This window comes from Equus caballus, chromosome 14 (assembly GCF_041296265.1).
Source record: "Equus caballus isolate H_3958 breed thoroughbred chromosome 14, TB-T2T, whole genome shotgun sequence".
In the NCBI taxonomy this organism is placed as follows: domain Eukaryota; kingdom Metazoa; phylum Chordata; class Mammalia; order Perissodactyla; family Equidae; genus Equus; species Equus caballus.
This window is the reverse complement of record NC_091697.1, coordinates 92806945-92826341: the sequence shown is the minus strand read 5'-3', so window position 1 is coordinate 92826341 and position 19397 is coordinate 92806945. Positions and strand designations below refer to the sequence as shown.

At 36.3% G+C, this 19397-nt stretch overlaps 1 protein-coding gene across 1 annotated transcript in view; it reads left to right on the top strand.

Annotated features, from left to right (window-relative positions):
* The window catches only part of ADGRV1 (adhesion G protein-coupled receptor V1), a 510967-nt gene that overhangs the window by 212450 nt on the left and 279120 nt on the right, over positions 1–19397 (top strand). The window contains exons 78-80 of the mRNA XM_070233305.1: positions 4656–4898; positions 10345–10752; positions 16576–16760. Of these exons, the coding sequence (XP_070089406.1) occupies positions 4656–4898; positions 10345–10752; positions 16576–16760 (836 nt within the window). The remainder of the gene's footprint in view (positions 1–4655; positions 4899–10344; positions 10753–16575; positions 16761–19397) is intronic.

The window sequence follows — 19397 nt, the reverse complement described above, 5'->3', positions numbered from 1 at the left end:
TATTTGCTTTTACCAATAACATGTGCTCCAGAGCCATCCTGAGTTTTCCTGATCTAAGACATCCAATCAACTTCTGTCCAAGGACTTGATTTCTTTGATCAGAAAGAGTTTAAGGGGCTGGCCTGATGGCATAGTGGTTAAGTTCACATGCTGTGCTTTGGCAGCCCAGGGTTCACACGTTTGGATCCCAGGCTCCAACCTAGCACTGCTCATCAAGCCACACCCCACATAAAATAGAGGAAGATTGGCACAGATGTTAGCTCAGCAGCAATCTTCTTCCAGCAAAAAGAGGAAGGTCAGCAACAGATGTTAGCTCAGGGCCAATCTTCCTCAAAAAAAAAAAAAAAGAATTTTAGATATAAATCTGTGTCCTGGAGATGTGCCTGAGAGCTGATGGCAGGCAGAAGTGCCACTGCTGTGAGCCACCAAGGTAGTGACAGAGGTAGAAAATATGTTTTGTAAAATATTGAATTCCTCTTGATTTTTTCTAATTTAACATATATTATTGTATTTTACTTTTCATGAGTGGGAGTTTCAACAGATACTAATACTTCCTGTCACATTGAAAAGGAGGAATTGAAATTTCAATATTCGAAATATTTGATCATGTAATTCTACTTGAAAGCATTTAAATCTTTTTAAATATAAATTTGTTCAAATAGTTTTATGTCTTCCTTGACCCCCACAAATCCCCATTTCCTAACCGTCCCTTAATGACTCATCAAAATGCCGCTTCCTCCATGATGCCTCCCATGGTATCTTCAGTTAGAATTCTTAATTCTGTAAATTTACAAAGACTTCATCTATACCTTTCTTATAGAAGTTGTCACTCATATTCGGGGTCACAACTTATTATACATATTTTATCTTGACTCTTGGACTCTCAGCTGCTTGAACATGGTTTTATTCATCTTTGCATCCCTCCCACTAACCTCTATAAATAAGTGTTGGTTATTAAAAATTCTATTGTGCATTTTATCTCAAATGGAATTTTTGGTGAATTAGAACCTTGGACAGATCTCATTAGACTTAAAACATTTATTTCATATAATAGATGTTAACCTTATAATTGTAAGAAATTCTTCTGAGATCAAGATCAGTCCAATCTCTATATTGCTATTTGGATGAATGTCTTTATCAATCTTTTGCTGACTTGGTTCTTGACAAGTAAGACTTGTTTGTATTTAGAGATGAAAACAATTTTCACAGAGTGGAAATACCTTGTTGGTGGCAGCAGCCAGGTACAGTAGGTGAAGATCCTGAAAGATAAAGTTCTTTGAAGGGGTCTGTTTGAAGGGGTCCCTACCTGCAGGAGGGAGAGAGAAAGGAGAAGAGCCAAGCAGGGGTGGTGTTGGACACACTGCAAGGAAGGAAAAAAGGAAAGTCAGAATGTGGGTAGGAGAAGAGACTGCCTCCTTCGAGCTTGCCCTCCTTGCAGGAGAACACGAAAAGAATTCCTGGAAACTAAAGATAGTATAATTAAGTGGTAAGAGAATGTAGGAGACAGTACCTAGGATGCTAACTGTGTGTATATCGTTTTTCCTAACTAGGGAAATGCCACTGAGCCCATATCCGAGTAATTTCAGTCAGGCTGGAGAAAGAATTTGGTCTCACCTCTTATTTCTCTTTCTAATGTTATGCTCCAATAATAGAGTTGAGTTTTCTTCTGCATCCTGAGAAGCAGCTAATTTTCAAGGCATTTTGCTGTCAGCTGGGGAGCTGTTAAAGGGCAAGGTATAGGTAAGAGTAATATACATTCCAGTTTCAGTAAGAGGAAATTAAAAATGAGGGAAGAAGGAAGATTCTATTCTGAGAAGAATGAAAAAATATATTTTTTTAAAAAACTACTCTGAGCGTCTAATATACACTTTAACATCTTACATTTTATGACTAGAAAGAAAGTTAGTGATCATCCTGTTCAGATTCTTCCGTTTATGTCTGATAAACTGATACCTAAAGATATAAATGAGACTGGTTCTGGGGCCATGTTCTTCTGTGGTGGGCTATGAGAAATTGTTTGGATATCCCAGCAGAATAGCACAACTATTCCTTGACTTTTGACCTAAGAACTATCTCTTCATTTTTTATCGAAGGAAAAGCTTCAAGGATACTGAACTTATTCTGGGGGGTGGCTAAGAGTTTGGCCTCTGATGATAGAAGACCTGGGTTCAAATCTTAGCTCTTCCACTGATTAGCTGGGTGACATTGGACAAGTTGCTTCACCTTCCTGAACCTCTCAGGTTTGATGGGATTAGTTATAGGACTATTAGATTAAATGAGATAATGATCAGAGGTTCTTTGCACAGTTCTTGGCAAAGAGTTGACCCTTCATAAGAGATGGCTGGTATTACTGTTATTCAGAATGGATGGGAATGGAGCCTGTGGCAATTCAGTGACTTGAGTAGTAGCTACATCAACACCAGTGATAGGGGAGTTGCAGATACTGCAAACAACACGTTCATCAGTAGAATTACACCACTGATTCATGGTGGTTTCTCCTAAGCTCCACCCAATCTCCTGACCCTCAACTTAAAGTTTTTCTACTCTATCATATCTCCAATTTTCCTCTCTACAGTTATTCAACTCTTTCATTTTCAGGTTATGAAGAATTTAAATAACGTTCCCTAGTCAATGACTGGGCCAAGATTAGAGCTCATCTTTTGAATTTCAGTCTGTTTCGCCTTTCTCTGCTGTTTTGTCTTATGGTTCTTCATTAGCCAAATGTGTAAAGAAAATACTTAACTTAGGAAGCACACTCTTAACCCACAAAATCTTTTTAAACTAAACAGATTGTTTAGATATTTGTTGCAAATATTTTGAAAAAATATTTAAGTAAGTAAGATATTGTTTCATTATTACTTTGTCTGTTTCTGAGCGGCTCTGAGCCCAGAAAGTCATTTTACATTAGTTAGGCAAAAGATCCTCCTGGAATGCTTCTGACTTAACTAGGAAAGGAACTTGCTGGCAGTTACATATGAAATGGGTTCTCGTGAGGACTCCAGTCATATTTAAGTCTAGAGAAGTTCAGATATGATCTGTCAGTTTTGGTTTCCCAATATACTTCAGGCATATTGTTTGAATAGAGTATTTCTTTGTAAGACTGGAAGATTCCTTTTGTCTCTAGTCTAATTATGTGTTGGCACCCATCTGTACATTGTTTAATTTTAGACGGTTCCTTACTCAGATCGTAACATATTCTTTTGACTCTAAGTGGTGATAAGTGATGTTCTAATCATCATCACAATGAGAAGAAATATTTTACTGGAAAACAAAGACAAGAGTCCCTGTTGGAATGCAGTATGCTGAAACCCTCAGTTAAAAAGAAGCTATTGTGAATTCAAGCTCACGTGGCCATTAGGGAATAATAGTTCTTCAGTATAGTTACTCACACTTTCCTAGTGTTTTAGTTTATTGTATTTACCAAATTGAGTTTCTCAAAAGTGAGAAGAGTAAGTGATCTCCATATTTTAATGTTTACTGACAGTTGATCAGCAAAAGTAAAGAATGATGTGTGCCGTAGGAAAGCTAAACACACTTCTTCAGACAACAAAAGGAGATGAAGTTTATTTACTCTGTGACTAAGATACCACTTATTCTTGGGTAATACTGAAGAGTTTGTTGTATTGTTTCCTGACAGAATGCTCCTTATTAAAATGATCACACAACAAATGATACATAAAAATGATGCATTGTATCAAATTAGACAATGACATGTGCAGTTGAAAAATACATCAGCTAAACTTCTTTGAGTTATGCCAGGAAGCTGACAATACTGCTAAGATTTTTAGATTATTGTGTAAGAGAGAATAAGTAAAAACAGGTGATTGACGGTATATTATAAAGTTGACTCCAGGCTTTAGAAAATAAATTATTTGAGATTGTTGAGAAAGAACTCAGGTGAAATATGAGCAAACTATAACCAGCAGACTAAATTTAGACTTATTTGCCACTGAATTTTGGGAAATTTTGAAAAAATATATAAAATTACGGAATTGACTTATCAATATTAGGTCATAGTTATATAAAACCCTTTAAAAATAAAACCTTACAAAGTGGAAGCTCCTTTTTTCTCCTATCCCCAGTGTCCTTCTCCAACTCCACACCCTGCCCTATCCTCAATCTGCTCCCTCCACCTGAGCCAACTTTGGTGTTTGTTTTCTTTTTTAGTCTTTAAATAAATAAATAGTCACCAACTGTTTGTAATATGCTTTATGTGATTTTTAACTCTATTGTATCATACTATACATATCATTATGCAACTTCACTTTTTCGCTCATTATTATGTTTTCATATCTATCCGTGTTGAAAAATAGTGATATATTCCTTTTAGCTCCTAAATAGTATTTCATTGTATGAATATATTTTATTTATCCTTTTGCTTCTTGAAGTACACATAGCTTGTCTCCTGACATTGATTTTCTAGTAAGACGCTCACCCAGAGAGAATAAAGATGTTTCTTAAAGAAAGACCAAAAAATAAATCCCATGGCAATCTAACAGAAGAATTTAATTTTGTAATTATACAGAATGTATCTCTAGATGTATATTTATTTCTATAATTATGTATATGAATAATACTGTTTCTTAATATCAGAATTCTCTAAGAATAGAAATATGTTAGTAACCATCCTTTTTTTTCCTTTTTCTCATTGTCAGAGACCTCAAGTTGAAATGCATTTTTTTGTGGAACTATATGAAGTAACTGCTGGAGCAGCAATAAACGATAGTGCCAGATTTGCACAGGTTAAATTCTTACAGAGTGATGAACCTCAGAGCCTCGTGTATTTTTCTGTGGGTTCTCGGCTGCCAGTGGCTCATAAGAAGGCCACTTTAGTCAGTTTGCAGGTGGCTAGAGATTCTGGGACAGGACTAATGATGACTGTTAACTTCAGTACCCAGGTGAGCATGGAATATATATTAACACACATTGAGGTGTTCTTCTTTAACTATAGCATGTGTTATGAAACAGGCAATAATTGATACATTATTTTCTGATGATACCATCATACTTCATGTTATGTTTATTACATTAAGCTTTATCCTTGAAACAATTCAGTTTTTTCACTTAGATCATGTTTTAAAGTGATAGTCTTTTCTTTTTTTCTTTCTTTTGACAAAGGTTGATTAGACAATGCAAAGTGTCTTACATAAATCGATAAAATCTCTAGAGAGCTAAAATTTCTTTAGAATGTAGCTGTATAAGACCAGAAACAAAAAATAAGGGTCTTCGTTATGGTTTCTATCTGAACTAGTTGAAAATCTCCTTCTCCAGCACTTCAAACACGAACTGATCTTTATGTTTCTTTAAATCCATGAGTCCATGAGGTCTCACTGCCACTTTTCACATCCATCCTATTAGGTGACATAGGATGAAAGAGAGGGAGCAGGTGGGTGTCCAGGGACTCAGAAGAGCAGTGCTATGTAACACTAAATGACAAAATCTGGGGTTGGTCCACACAACACCAGGCACCTTTCCAGCATTATGTTTTAAACTGTGTTTTAGCAGCAAAACTCTAATATATTAAAACAAAAGTGTGTGTCTACTCTGCTTGAAGCACAGTTGTGGGGACTGGGGCTTGCCCACCTCAGTCCTCTCTTTCATTTCCCCTTCACTCATACAACTCCAAAAAACCTACAATTTGAAAACTACCATTCTGGATGGTGCTGCCATCTCCCCAGCTTCAAGAATCCAAACCTGGTAACTCCATAGGCCTCAAGGTTTCAAAGGTTTTCTTTTGTTTTGTTTTGTTTTTTTTTACAAGATGCTGTTTACTATGTGCTTGGCTGTGTCACTGTGGGGTGGTTCAAACACAGAGAACATTCTGTGCGTAAAATGCACATACCTGCAGCCAGTTTGCTGGAGCAGTCACGTGACTCTGGTTTGCGAGGTTCGGACAAGAGCTGTGGGTGGTCAGCTATCAAGGAAGCTTCTCAGGCAGAAAAGCTTGTCTTTATGACAGAGGCCACAGCATGGCAAACTAGAAGACGAAACTCATTATTATATGAGACACTAGACATAAACTCCATTCTAAACAGCCTTGAAGTGGTTTGAACATGAAAAGAAGTATTTTGAGTCATAGTGGGGAGATTTTAGTATTTTTTCTTTTGAGCATTTAGGAGAGGCAGAGAAATGAGAAAAAGTATGTGCTTTATTCCTCCTCTTCTGCCTTGAAATATATATCATCATAGGCTCACTACTTTGTAGAGTGAAAGAAGGGGGATTGGAGATGAAGAACAGATGACAAAGTGATTTTAGTCACATTTTAAACTAGTTCATACACTCAGATGAGATGGGAATTGAAGTTGCCAAAATAAAAATCTGAATGCCGATATCTTTACTATATTCTAATTCTTGGTTTTTTTTTTTTTGTTTGTTTTGAGTAATATTAGCCTTGAGCTAACATCTACTGCCAATCCTCCTCTTTTTCCTGAGGAAGACTGGCCCTGAGCTAACATCCGTGCCCATCTTCCTCTGTTTTATGTGGGATGCCTGCCACAGCATGGCTCAACAAGCGGTGCACAGGTCTGCACCCAGGATCCAAACTGGCGAACCCCAGGCTGCTGAAGTGGAACGTGCGAACTTAACCGTTGCACCACCAGGCTGGCCTCACTTCTTTCTAATTCTTTATAAATGATTCCTTGCAAAACACATGCTATCACTAGCATGTAACTCATAGCATTTTTATTACACTATAAAAATCAACATGAGGGGCCAGCCCAGTGGCATAGCAATTGGGTTCACATGCTCTGCTTCAGCTGCCCAGGGTTCACTGGTTCAGATCCCAGGCATGGACCTATGCACTGCTTATCAAGCCATGCTGTGGCAGGCACCCCACATATAGGATAGAGGAAGATGGGCATGGATGTTAGCTCAGGGCCAATCTTCCTCAGCAAAAAGAGGAAGATTGGTGGCGGATGTTAGCACAGGGCTAATCTTCCTCAAAAAAAAAAAAAAAAATCAACATGGGGGCCTGCCCCATGGCTTAGTGATTAAGTTTGGTGCACTCTGCTTTGGTGGCCGGAGTTCATGGGTTTGAATCCCAGGCGCGGACCTACACTACTTGTCAGCCATGCTGAGGAGGCAACCCACATACAAAATAGAGGAAGATTGGCACAGATATTAGCTCAGGGCAAATCTTCTTCACTTAAAAAAAAAAAGATCCATGTGGTGATGGAAATGTTCTGTATTGTGACTGTGTAAATGTCAATATCCTGGCTGTGGCATAGTATTGTATCAATGTCAATATTCTGGTTGTGATATATTATAGTTATGCAAGATGTCACCAAAGAGGGTTATTGTGTAAAGGTGTAGGAGATCTCTCTTCATTATTTCTTATAACTGCACGTGAATCTACAATTATCTCAAAATAAAAAGTTTAATTTAAAAAATTAGAAATTAAAATTTCACCTCTCTCGTATGATTTTATTTTCCCATTCCTTCATTGCCCCTGCATTTTCTCTCTCTGAATGTTAGGCATATTACTAGAAGACAAAGACATATAATTCTATTTTTCCAGCAGCTGGCAAGGGTGAGAAAATAATTATGGACCAAGTTGCTATTCTGTTACAATGATATTGATTTTCATTTTACTTTAAATAGATTTGAATAATATAGTTAAAACAGTAGCTGTAGCATACATACCCTTTGGTGCGCCTGTGTTCTCACGTACATGAATACTGTAGTCTTAGCATAAATTCCCTTAGATCTGTATATTTGTGATATAAAGTTAAAGGATATAAAGATTTGAGGTAATAAAAGTGTCACTTGTTCCAGTTATCTTTAAATTAAATAGGCCAATAGCTGAGCCAAATTTGAAAACCAATTCCAAGCACTTTCATTTGTATGTGTGTTCTAGCCCACAGCACACAGTTCAAGAAGGAACATGGCTTTCCTTTTTATTTTCACGTTGCCTCTTCTATTCAAAGGCTATTTCTATATTGATTTTCGTTGTTACTTTTAAATTGCATAGTGCTTCTTATTTGTGCTTATTGTATGTTTTGTAAACACAAGAACATTTTCATTGTTCTTTTTCCTTTAAATGTTAGAATTGTAAAATAAATCCTACCGGAAAACAGTGGACAGAGTGTATGGATGCAGTTTACAGTGATGAAATCACCACCACCTACCTGAGAAATCTACCTTTACCAGGATCTTAGAACTAGCCGCCACGAACTCTTCTCGGATGCCGTTCTGCTTTTTTCCTTGACTCTCCCTGTCTTGTAGATAACGTCTATCCTGACTTTCATGTTGAATTTTCCCTTGCTTTGATTTATAGTTTTGCCACTCTTCTCATGCTATTTAGGTTTACCTGTTTTGGAAATGATGCAAATGAGATTCTTCCAATTGTATTGTTTTATGGTGTGATCAACAATATGTTTTTGAGAAATACTCCCATTGATGTGTGTATGTCTAATTTTTGCACTTTCATCGTTATGTAGTATTCTAATGGGTACTTTAATTTATCTATTCCAAAGCGAGAAGACTTCTGAGTTGTGTCCTTCAGCAAGGAAGGAAACCATTTCTACCATTGTGCTGCAAGTGCTCTTGAAAGCCTTTCTCTTCATTGATTTTCATTCTTTGACACAGTTGGTCACTTCCTCCTTCTGAATGCTTGCTCTTCTCTTTTGGGCTTCTGGAACACCACACTTTCCTACTCTTAACCCTGACCTCACTGGCAGCTCCTTCCTGTTACCTATGTTGGTCTTCCTGATCAATAAATATTGAGGTCTACCAAGACTCGCTCTCTAGGCTAGACCATCCAGACCTGTTTCTTCACTTATCGTCTGTCAAATGAGAACTCCTCAATTTTTATCACTAGCCTCTTTACCACCCCTGATCCAGACTCATATATTTGATTGCTCCTACTTGACATCCTCATTTGAATGTCTGAAAGGCATCCCCGGCTTAATATGTGTAATAAATAACTTGATTTCTCCCCTAACAGTATTTCCCCCAATTTTCCACCATTTATCCAGGCAAACAGCTAGGCATTATTCTCAATTCTTCTCTTCCTCTACACCCAACATTGAAATAACCAGAAAGTCCTACTGACTCTACATTCAAAATATATTCTCAGTCTGAGAACTTCTCCAAGCTACCGTTGCTTTTGCATGAACTAATGCAAAAAACTCCTATCTCTTTTCTCTGCCTCCACGCTCATCCCCTGATGTAGCCTAACTGTACACGAGAGCCAGAATACTCATGAAAAATATGAAATAAAATGTGTCACTCTCCTGTTGGAATCCTCCAGTGTCTTCCTGCCACACTTTGTATAATGGACCTATGTGATCTGAGCCTCGTCCACTTCTTTGATGTCAACTTCGTGTATTTTCATCCTTCTTCCTATCACGCTGGCCTTCTGGTTTTTCCTCTGACATTCCAAGATGGTTCCCACCTCAGGGTCTTTGTAATCACTGTTCCCTCTGCCTAGAATAGTTCTTCCCAGATCCTTATGTGGCCTGTTCCCTTATGTCCCTGAGGTCTCTGCTCAAGTATCACATCAAGAGCTTCCATGACCAACCTTATCTAAAATAGTACCCTTACCATCACCCTGCATTCTCTACCTAGTCTTATTTTTGTTCATAGAATTCATCTTCATGGAAAATTATTTGTTAATTCTGTGACGTGTATACTGTCTATATCTTCTGCTACAATAGGTCCCATGGGTACAAGTATTCTGTTGTTCACATTTGCATCCACAGTATGGCACCTGGCAGGCACCAGGAGTTTAATATTTGTTGGCTCCGAGGTAAATACATACACGTTACTTTGGTTCCTCCTTAACTATGTTTTCATACTTTACAGAAAAGTTTAATAACCGTTAACTTGGAGAAACTCAGAGATATCTATGCCCAGGACCTTATCCCTCAGGGTATTTTCATATCTAAGTGTAAACAAAAGACCAACTTCTTCTGCTTTCTCCTTTCTCCCCTCTGCCTTCTCTTTACTCCTCCAAACTCCATCTCCCTAAAACGTCTATGTGAAAATGCAATGTAAACATTCTCTTTTTTCCTCCATACTTATATTTTGCAGCATCTGTTATTTAAAGCACAGTTTTCAGTGCATTCGCAATTGGAGAAATTCTGCAATGTTTCTTTTCTAATTCTCTTTCTTGATCTATTCTAAGACATTTGTCTTTCCTAACCCTATCACTGTATAATGTGTTTATCTCTTTAATTTATCTTAGGAGGTTAGAAGAAGTATGAAACCCATGTTTTAGTAGTAATACTGTTATGTCCCATCAGTTTGTTTAAGGGAAATAGAATTTGTTTAAGAAATAAGAATGAGTTTAGGACAAAATCAGAAGTGTTACAGCTTCACTTAAGTGTGTTGCTTAATTTCTAGGAGTTGAGGAGTGCTGAAACAGTTGGGCGGACTCTCATATCTCCAGCTATTTCTGGGAAGGATTTTGTGAGAACTGAAGGCACGTTGGTCTTTGAACCTGGCCAGAGAAACACCGTATTGGATGTCATCCTAACACCAGACACAGGGTCTTTAAATCCATTTCCTAAACGCTTCCAGATTGTGCTTTCTGACCCAAAAGGTGGTGCCAGAATTGATAAAGCGTATGGGACTGCTAACATCACTCTCGTCTCTGACGCGGACTCGCAGGCTGTTTGGGGACTTGCAGATCAGCTACAGCAGCCCCTGGATGGGGACATTCTCAACAGAGTGCTCCACAGCATCAGCATGAAAGTGGCCACAGAGAACACGGATGAACAGCTCAGCGCCGTGATGCATTTAATAGACAAGGTAAGAAGCCCTTGCAAGTGTCAGCAGTTGGTGGAGTAAAATTTCATAAATTTAAGAAATAAAGAAAACGCATTTGGTTGTAATGTCAGTTATCGTGAAATTAAGATAGAGTTAAAAAAACATAAGAATGGAATGCATCATGTCCGCCCCTGTCCTTTTGCTTCCATCTGACTGAGGCCTGTTTGGAAACCTCAGTCTTAAACTCAGAGACTGATGAGTAATCTCCTGCAGCAGGAAGAACAGCCCAGTGTCTGAAAAGAGGCACCAGACGTCAGAAGCTGCAGGCTCTTTCTACTTCTCCAGAAACTACATGAATATCTTTTGAGATTGTGTCTCAGTTTTTTGACTCCATAAAGAGTAGTTGGACGAGATTACTTAGTTTTTCCAGTTTAAATGCCGTAGAACAGGAACTCTTGTCCTCTGCTTGTTCCCTGCTCCTCCTGGGCTCTGAAAACTTTTACAGAAAAGGAGAACTGAGGAACGACCTGATTATTTCAGGCATTCAAATTGGTGTGGGCTTAGACCAACCAGGTTTTATTTTACAACTATTTATTTATTTACACTTCTGCAAAGGAGGAAATTAAATGGAGATGAAGATCCTATGAGTGTAAATGAAAGAAAATATCTAAAAAGAATTATTACTAAAGGAAAAGACACTTGTGGGGGTTTATTTGGGGCTTTCTTATTAAGATATTTCTTATTGACATATTTATATACAAGTATAAAAAGTTTTGAGTATGTACATATGAATTCATAAATATCGTATTTCTTACACAGTGACCTTTAAATACTTGAAATGTTTACAATGAGGGTTTAGATTATCATGTCTGTTTTACTTCTTATGTTGTCTCTTAAAATACAATGACTGAAGAGCAGAAAAGAAAATCGTAAAGTTCACAAGCAAGAAGAGGAGGCCTTGCCAGTTATCTTGTAAAGCAAAGAGAAGTGACTGCTATATCATGCAGAGAAACTTCTAGAGATAAGAATTCACTCCGGGAAATATTGTTACTTGAATTTTCTAATGATAAAGTGGCATAGGACAATGACAAGTTGATTTTGGCCAAGAAAGGAGAAAGAATGTACAGTAAACTACATTTTAGAAGAGAGAACGTCATTTCATATGATTTAGAAAAACTGTAAGGAAATTCTGCTACCTCTCTCTAAGTTATATCAGAGAGCTGCATGTTATTGGTTGAGAATTCAACACTTATTTAATTAGAGTCATCAGATAGTACATCTTGATTGTTTTTTATTGCTTCTGTCATGATTAATGAAACTGAATTATGAAAGAAGGTCCTATGGAAAAATGTAATTAACTTTTTTTGAGTAGCCATTAGCAAACAGTACAATTTTTCTCATATGTTAAAATAATTTATATGAAATAAACAACCTGGGAATTATTAGAGGAATAAAATATATTTTAAATGTTATAGAATATTATAAAATCAAGTAGAAAACATAATTTGAATTCTTAAAAGAAAATGATTTTTATGTTTCAACTGAAGCCACCTTTGCTCTGATTACATTCAAATCGTGTTATTGTTAACAAAAATTTTTTTTAATGTCATGGTATACTGTCTTCCCAAATACTATTTTTCTATGATGTCAATACTGAAATCTGGTGATCTGAGTAACTGACTTATTATTCAATAATCATACATAGTTTTATGTAATATATGATATGTAATATATAATATATGTAATATATAAAGAAAACTGAAAAATTCTACTAAGTAACATAAAAAAATTTGAATAAATAGAAATCTGTACCTTGTTCAGGAACAGGAAGACTCAGTATCACAGACAACAGTTTTCTGTAAATTAACCTATAAATGTAATATAATCCCTATCAATATCAGTAAATTATTCTGGATTCTTTTTTTACCTGAACAAAATGATGCTATAATTCACCTGAAAGAAAATACATGTGAGAATGGGCAGAAATTTTCTAAAAAAGAAGAAAAATGAGAGGGGCCCCACCCCACCCCCCACCAGATGTGAAAATATGTTATGAAGTTACAGTGATTAAAACTGGGTGGCACTGGTGCAGGCATAGACATTCAGGTCAATAAGATGGAACAGAAAGTGCAGAAATAAACACAAGCACGTATGAAAAGTTCTTATATGATAAAGGTGACATTTCAGATGAATGGGTCAAAAATTATTATTCTGTAAATGGTGTTGAAACAGCTGATTTAACCAGTTGAAAGAAAAACAGAGCTGGATCTCTATCTTAAATCCAAAATAAATCTCCAATCAGAGACTTAACTGTGAAACTGAAACCATTAAAGTACTAGCAGAAAATGTGGATGAATCATTTTTAATATATAAGTTTGAAGTGGGGAAGTTCTTTCTAAAGCATAAAACAAACCCAGAAGCCATAAAGGAAATAATTGATAAACCTGACCCCATAGAGTTTAAACAAAATTTCTCATCACATATACCACAAGCAAAGTCAAAAGACAACTAATGTTTCTATGTCAGTCATATTGTGATAAAACTGGGGAAAGAAAGAAAAAAAAAATCCAGCTATTGGGTGTGGGGAACATTTGTCCAAATACATGAGTAACAAGATAGTTTATTTCAGCATTACTTCTAATAACAAATTTGAAAAAATAATAGCCATTAAGAGGGACCAGGCATATCTATAAAATGCAAAAAATTTTCATGTTTTAGACATATTTATATTAATGAGAATAAAACAATAATGAAACAGGCACTGAAAATGGAGATTATCACACATAGTAGGGTTGAAATTTTAACAAGTAAAATACAGGATGCCCAGTTAATTTTGAGTTCCAGATAAACAATGAATATGTCTATTTTTAATATATCACAAATAAAAAATAAATGTTTTTATTTGCATGCACAATTTTGGACATGCTTAGATCAAAAGATTATTGGTTTTTTATTCAAAATTCAAATAGAGTCACCTATTCTCTATCTGACAACCATTTATATGTACCATGTGTACTTAGCATATACTCTAAGATAAGCTCAAATTCAGGAGTACAGAATAGAACTTCCAAGTACTGAATTGAACTTCATTCAAAAAGATTTTATATTTTAAGTATAATTGTTTAATATTTGTAATTTTTATTTTTTCCTGAATTCTAACTTCTTTGAAACTGAATCTGCTCTATTCTATATATTTCTTTATAGTAAGAGCTCAATAAATCTTCGACACTGTTATTACACTCATTAGAAGTAATGACTTAGTTATGTTCAGAAGAAACAAATATTGCGCTAAAAAGAATGGCTTTAAATGATTCACTGTAAAGATTTTGGGGATAAAATCCAGCTGTGGGTTTGGGCAAGTTTACTCTGACATAATATTCTGTCCCTTGATTTTCCTAGGCATGGTGCAATGAAATTATTTAAAAAGCTACTGGTTTTCCTTAATAATGATATCAATCTTTCAAGACTTCTGGATTTAGTATGCAAATTTTTTATTTAATTTGGCTTTGGTTTCCAGGTATTGAAGTTCTGTAAAACATGAGTCAGGAGGCATTGCCTCTAATTTTCTCTTCTGGAACACTCGAAAAGAGCACAGGAATAATTTGTTTTGTGAAGTTTGGTGGACTCCCTCCCCGCTCCCAAAGTTCTCCTTTTTGTTTTCTCTCCTGACAGTTTTTCAGTTTTTTCTTGTGGTTGATTGAAGTTTTCTATTTTTTCATAAACCAATTTTGATAATGTGGGGAGTTCTTTTTTGTTGTTGTTTGTGTAAAATGGCCTTTTAGAACCAGAATATTTCTTTTGATCGTATACTTTTTGATATTACATACCTTGTATTTCAAGAATTATTTTTCCCATGTGATTTATTTTGTAATCATCTACCGGTGATTTAAACTTAGTTCTATGTTTTACTGCCTGGCTTTGTAATTCAAGCTTGTGATAATTTTGACTGATTTTGGCTATAAACTGAGTCAATTTGTGTTATTTCAGGACAAGCAAGTAGGAGGATCTTTCAAGTCAGGCCAGGGTAACTGTCACGAGTGCCTCCTGTGTATGGCCATTCACCATCTCTGTACCCTGGGACAAGTCAGTCATCCTTTTGCTGCCTCAGTTTCCTTATCTGGAAACAAAACAAAATAGCACTAGCTCCTCTCTCACAGGATTGTTGTGAGAAGCAGAGAAGTTAATGTAACAGGCTGAGAACAGCGCCCCTGCAAGCCAAGGGTTATATAAATGGCCTTTTGTTTTGTTTTTTTGTGTGTTTACTAAAAGAAGCATTCTATTGCCCTTGAATATGAATGAAACGTTGGGTGGCTCTGGGATTCTTGGATCGCAGCCTTTAATTCTTGAAACTGCACGTGTTGCTCTGCTGGCTTCTGGCATTTTATTTGCAAAAAAGTCTGATGTCAAACTGAATTTTTGTTTCTCTGTTAGTAATTTTTTTTCCTGTCTGGTTTGTGGTAGGATTTTAAAAAAATTCTTGAAATAATATTGAAAAATCACCCAGATACATCTGGTGGTGTTTCTTTTCCTAATTTTCTCTGGTGTAGAGCAAGCTCTGCATTTTTAGACAGGAGTATATGTGTAGCCTATTAAGGAACCGTGTTTTTTTTCTTCTACCTCCTCTTTAATAGGCTTACTGTACCTTATGGATTTGTCCTATTTGTCTGTTATATTTTCTGTGAGTTCTGGGAGCATTTCTTGAGTTTATTTTTCATTTAACATATTCAGTTTGATCATTTCAGTATCCAGTGGGCTGTTCTCTGTCTCCGTTATAATTTTTACTTTGTTAAATTTTTGTTCTATACCTTTTATCATCTTTTCCTTGTGGATTATTCTCCTTTCTTCCTTGCTGTCTTTGAGATGGCTACTCTTATAAACTTTGATCTTTAGTTCAGCTATCAGCTTGGCGCTGTATAGATTACAAAGCAATAAGAAAATATGGGGAACATGAGCCACTTCCTCGATGAGCTCAACTAGTAGGAGTAACAGACTAATCATTTCAACGGTGTCATAAATTCACTAATGAAAGTATGTGCAAATTACAAAGAGAGCGATCATGTGTGTTGGCAGGTGAGACACAGTGTAGAAACTACAGAGAAAGCGATGACTAATTTGGATTTTGGAGAATTAATTTGAACTTCTCAGATGTGTAAGAGTTTGGTGGAATAGCAAGTCAGTGGCTTCACATCCATGCTTGGTCAGACAATAAAGATGTGGTCCTTGTCATTCTAGCAAGGAAAAAAATAGATCATCATGAAGGCTATTTTTCCTCCTACTCTTCTGGTCCCTCAGACAACAACCAACCCAGTCCTAAGGGTCATACTTACCGATAAAGACAACAGTACCAGGAGCTCTTGACTACTCTTGGTTGAAAAAGGATTTTCTCATTTGATGTTTTAGAAATTTAGTGATATGTGGTGGCTTCTGTTCATTGAAAAACAGATCATCAAGAATAATCTTATTTCTATTATGGACAGACAGTCATATTTATTTCCCTAGTTGTTGGTCAAAAGAATAAGATTCCTTGGGTAGGTGTAAAAGTGAGATTAATTTTGACTCATGATGTTAATTATTGTAGTTAAAATTAAGTGACCCATACAATCATTTTGGGCTTTATCTAGTTATTAAATAGAAAATATTTTGGTGATTATGTCTTTTCTTTACAAATGATAATTGGTGTTTATTAAAGGGCAAATGAATATATTTGAAATATAATTTTGATACCAATTTCTCTTAAATTCTTCGTAGGTTCCTCCTTATTTTGTTAATGTTAATAACTGTTAATAAAGAACACGTTATACCATACACATCATTTAAGAAGTTTATTTTTGAAGATTTATTTTCCTACTTGGATTTTTTTTCCAGATAACTATTGAAGGAAAAAATCAAGCATTCAGTATTGAAAGCCGAAATCTTTTCTATGAGATTCTTTGTGCTCTTATTAACCCAAAGCGCAAGGACACCAGAGGATTCAGTCCCTTTACTGAAGTGACTGAGAAGTTTGCCTTTTCTCTGCTGACTGATATTACCTGTGGCTCTCCTGGTGAAAAGTAAGTGTTTTTTAATATGATAGCAGGACCTTATATGTATTCCTTCACAGTGTACAAAGTAATAGGCAATGCAAATTCACATTTAGATGATGTAACTAAGGAACATAGGATCAATGCATTGTGCCTAATGGGCAAGTGAAGTTAATGATTTGGAGAAAACAGCAACTACATCAAGAAAAATAAATTTAACTATAACCAATATATTCCTCTTGTTTTGAAGGGTCTTTTAAAAACAAAAAAAGTCTTATTGCTTACTCTTATTTAAATAATGAGTAGAAGATACATTCTGAATGAAAATAAAAATGAAGATGATTGCAACCCCTAGGTATGTTTTGATGTGCTGTGACTCGTGCTTCCCCCTGGAGCTTTGGTTCAGTTTCGTCCATTGGAGGCAGCTCTCAGGCTTGTTGCTGAACTTCAGACTAGTTGTTTCATGGCTGGAGTTTCATGGCAGAAAGCACGCCAAAGGAAAAGGAAAAAATAAAATGTGGTTTGTGTCCATTATTAGCTATGAAATTAATTTTGTAATTATCTGCTAATATTCTTCAGAAGGCATGGTTTTAAAAATTACATTCATAAGGTAATTTGGATCATTATAGTACAAAGACCTAAAAATATTTTATTTCTGTTTGATTTAACATTACAACGGCTGATAATAGAACATGGTTGGAAATTGGGATTTGCCCCCAATTCTCACAGAGTAATATAAGTTATCTGAAAAGCAATGACTGTTATCTAATGGGATGTGTCTGTCTAAGAGTGTTTATATAAATATCTATAACGTTTGTTAGTTATTCTCTTAATGAATGTACTCATCAGTGTTCATTTAGTCATATTGAAATTCAGAGACATTTTGAATACTACATCTTAAAAATCTGATATAATAATTTAAATCATCTTTTTATTTATGGGGCCATTTATGAACTCTGACAGGTTAATTAAAATGTTGGTTGGATATGTAAAACTTTTAATATTAGTTCTTAGGTCGCAAGACACATGAAGTTCAAAGAGATACTCAATCCAGATATAAAAGGGTTATAAGAGAGATCGAGGAATAAAATAATAATAATAATAATTGTTATCAACCGTACCTCTGCTGTAGTCCTGATATTGTGTTAGATTGAATTATGTCAAACTGCCTTTTTTGGGGTAGGTAAAAACAGTATAATGCTAGAAATTTCATATGGTTCAACCCAATCCTTATTAAAATTTGTATGTATTTTTATCCCTACAAAAGATCATTTTAAGTAGCTATTCAAGATTAGGGTTAGAGCTTTTATTATTTTATTACAGATGTAGAAACTGAGGCTAGGGATCTTACACAGCTTGCCAAGGGTCACACGATTAGTCTGTGGTGAGGCCTCAGCCCCAGGCCTGCTTGACTCCACAGCTCCCACTGGCCAGCATGCTGTGTGGTCAGACGAGATTGTAGATTGTAACCGCATGCTCTGTAATAAAACTTCCACTCCCAATCCCATGGCTCCAGAATGCCCCAGACTTTCATCCTAGGTCATTGCCAGGGTAGGATTTGAGGTTAAAGTGCAGATCCAACATCCCCTTACACTGTGCTCTTCTTTTAACCCTGATGAGTGAGTCCTGGGGATTGAGGTTTTCTTAACGAGGAGCTTCAGCAAAGCATCTGAAAAGGTCTCAATGCCCTTTCAGGAGGCCCTTTCTCCAGTCCTCACCCTGCTTCCTTAATGTCCATCTCAGACCAATGATTAGCAGTTCAGTTCCTCTGTGCCGTTTATAAATGTCTCTGATGTCTTCAGAAACCTGCGAAATGGATCATTTCTTTACTTCAAGTAGTTTGCACTGAGGCCACTCTGTGTGTGTGTCTGTGTGTTTGTGTGTGTGTGTGCATGTGTGTGTAGTTAAGAAATATCCTGGTTTTTTCCCTCTTGAACTATGTTCAGCTACGTTGTTCAATGAAATCAAATAGTTCATAGCTTTGGGCTCTCCGTAGTCCCATTCCTTTCCATTTTTCTGCAAGATCACCAGCATGTCAAGGATGTCTTAGATATGAATCATCTATCTGCTGTGAATGTTGGTTCCCGTATCTGTGCCCTCAAACGCCCAGTGAGAACTCAAAAAAGTGTAAGACGCACAAAAGGAGTGGCCTCTTCTGTCTTGTTACCTGATGTATTCCCAGGGGCTAGAACAGTGTCTGGTGCATGGTAGAGGCTCAGTGGTTATGGTATAATGAGTGAATGGAATGAATGAATGAATCTGTATGTTTTCTGCCATGTACTTCCTCTCCCTAGACTTACCTTTCCTTCTGAGTTGTCCAGGAAGAGGAAACAGTATGTACAATAGCAGTCAGGCAAGAGTAACATGGTGTGTTTGGAGAGATCATCAACCTTTAAAGGTTGAACATAGAATAAGCTAAGCAGTGTGTGTGTGTGTGTGTATGTGTGTGTGTGAGAGAGAGAGAGAGAGAGAGAGAGAGAGAGAGAGAGAATATCAGACTTAGGATTTTAGAACCATAATATTGAAGACAGTGTAAAAGATTAAAGAATAGGGAAAATCAAGAAATAAGAAGATTACACAATAATTGTTCACTTAAGAGAAGATGAGGGCTGAAATTGAGGCAGGAACATGGAGGAATGGTACCTTAAAAATAATTAGGTAGTAGAA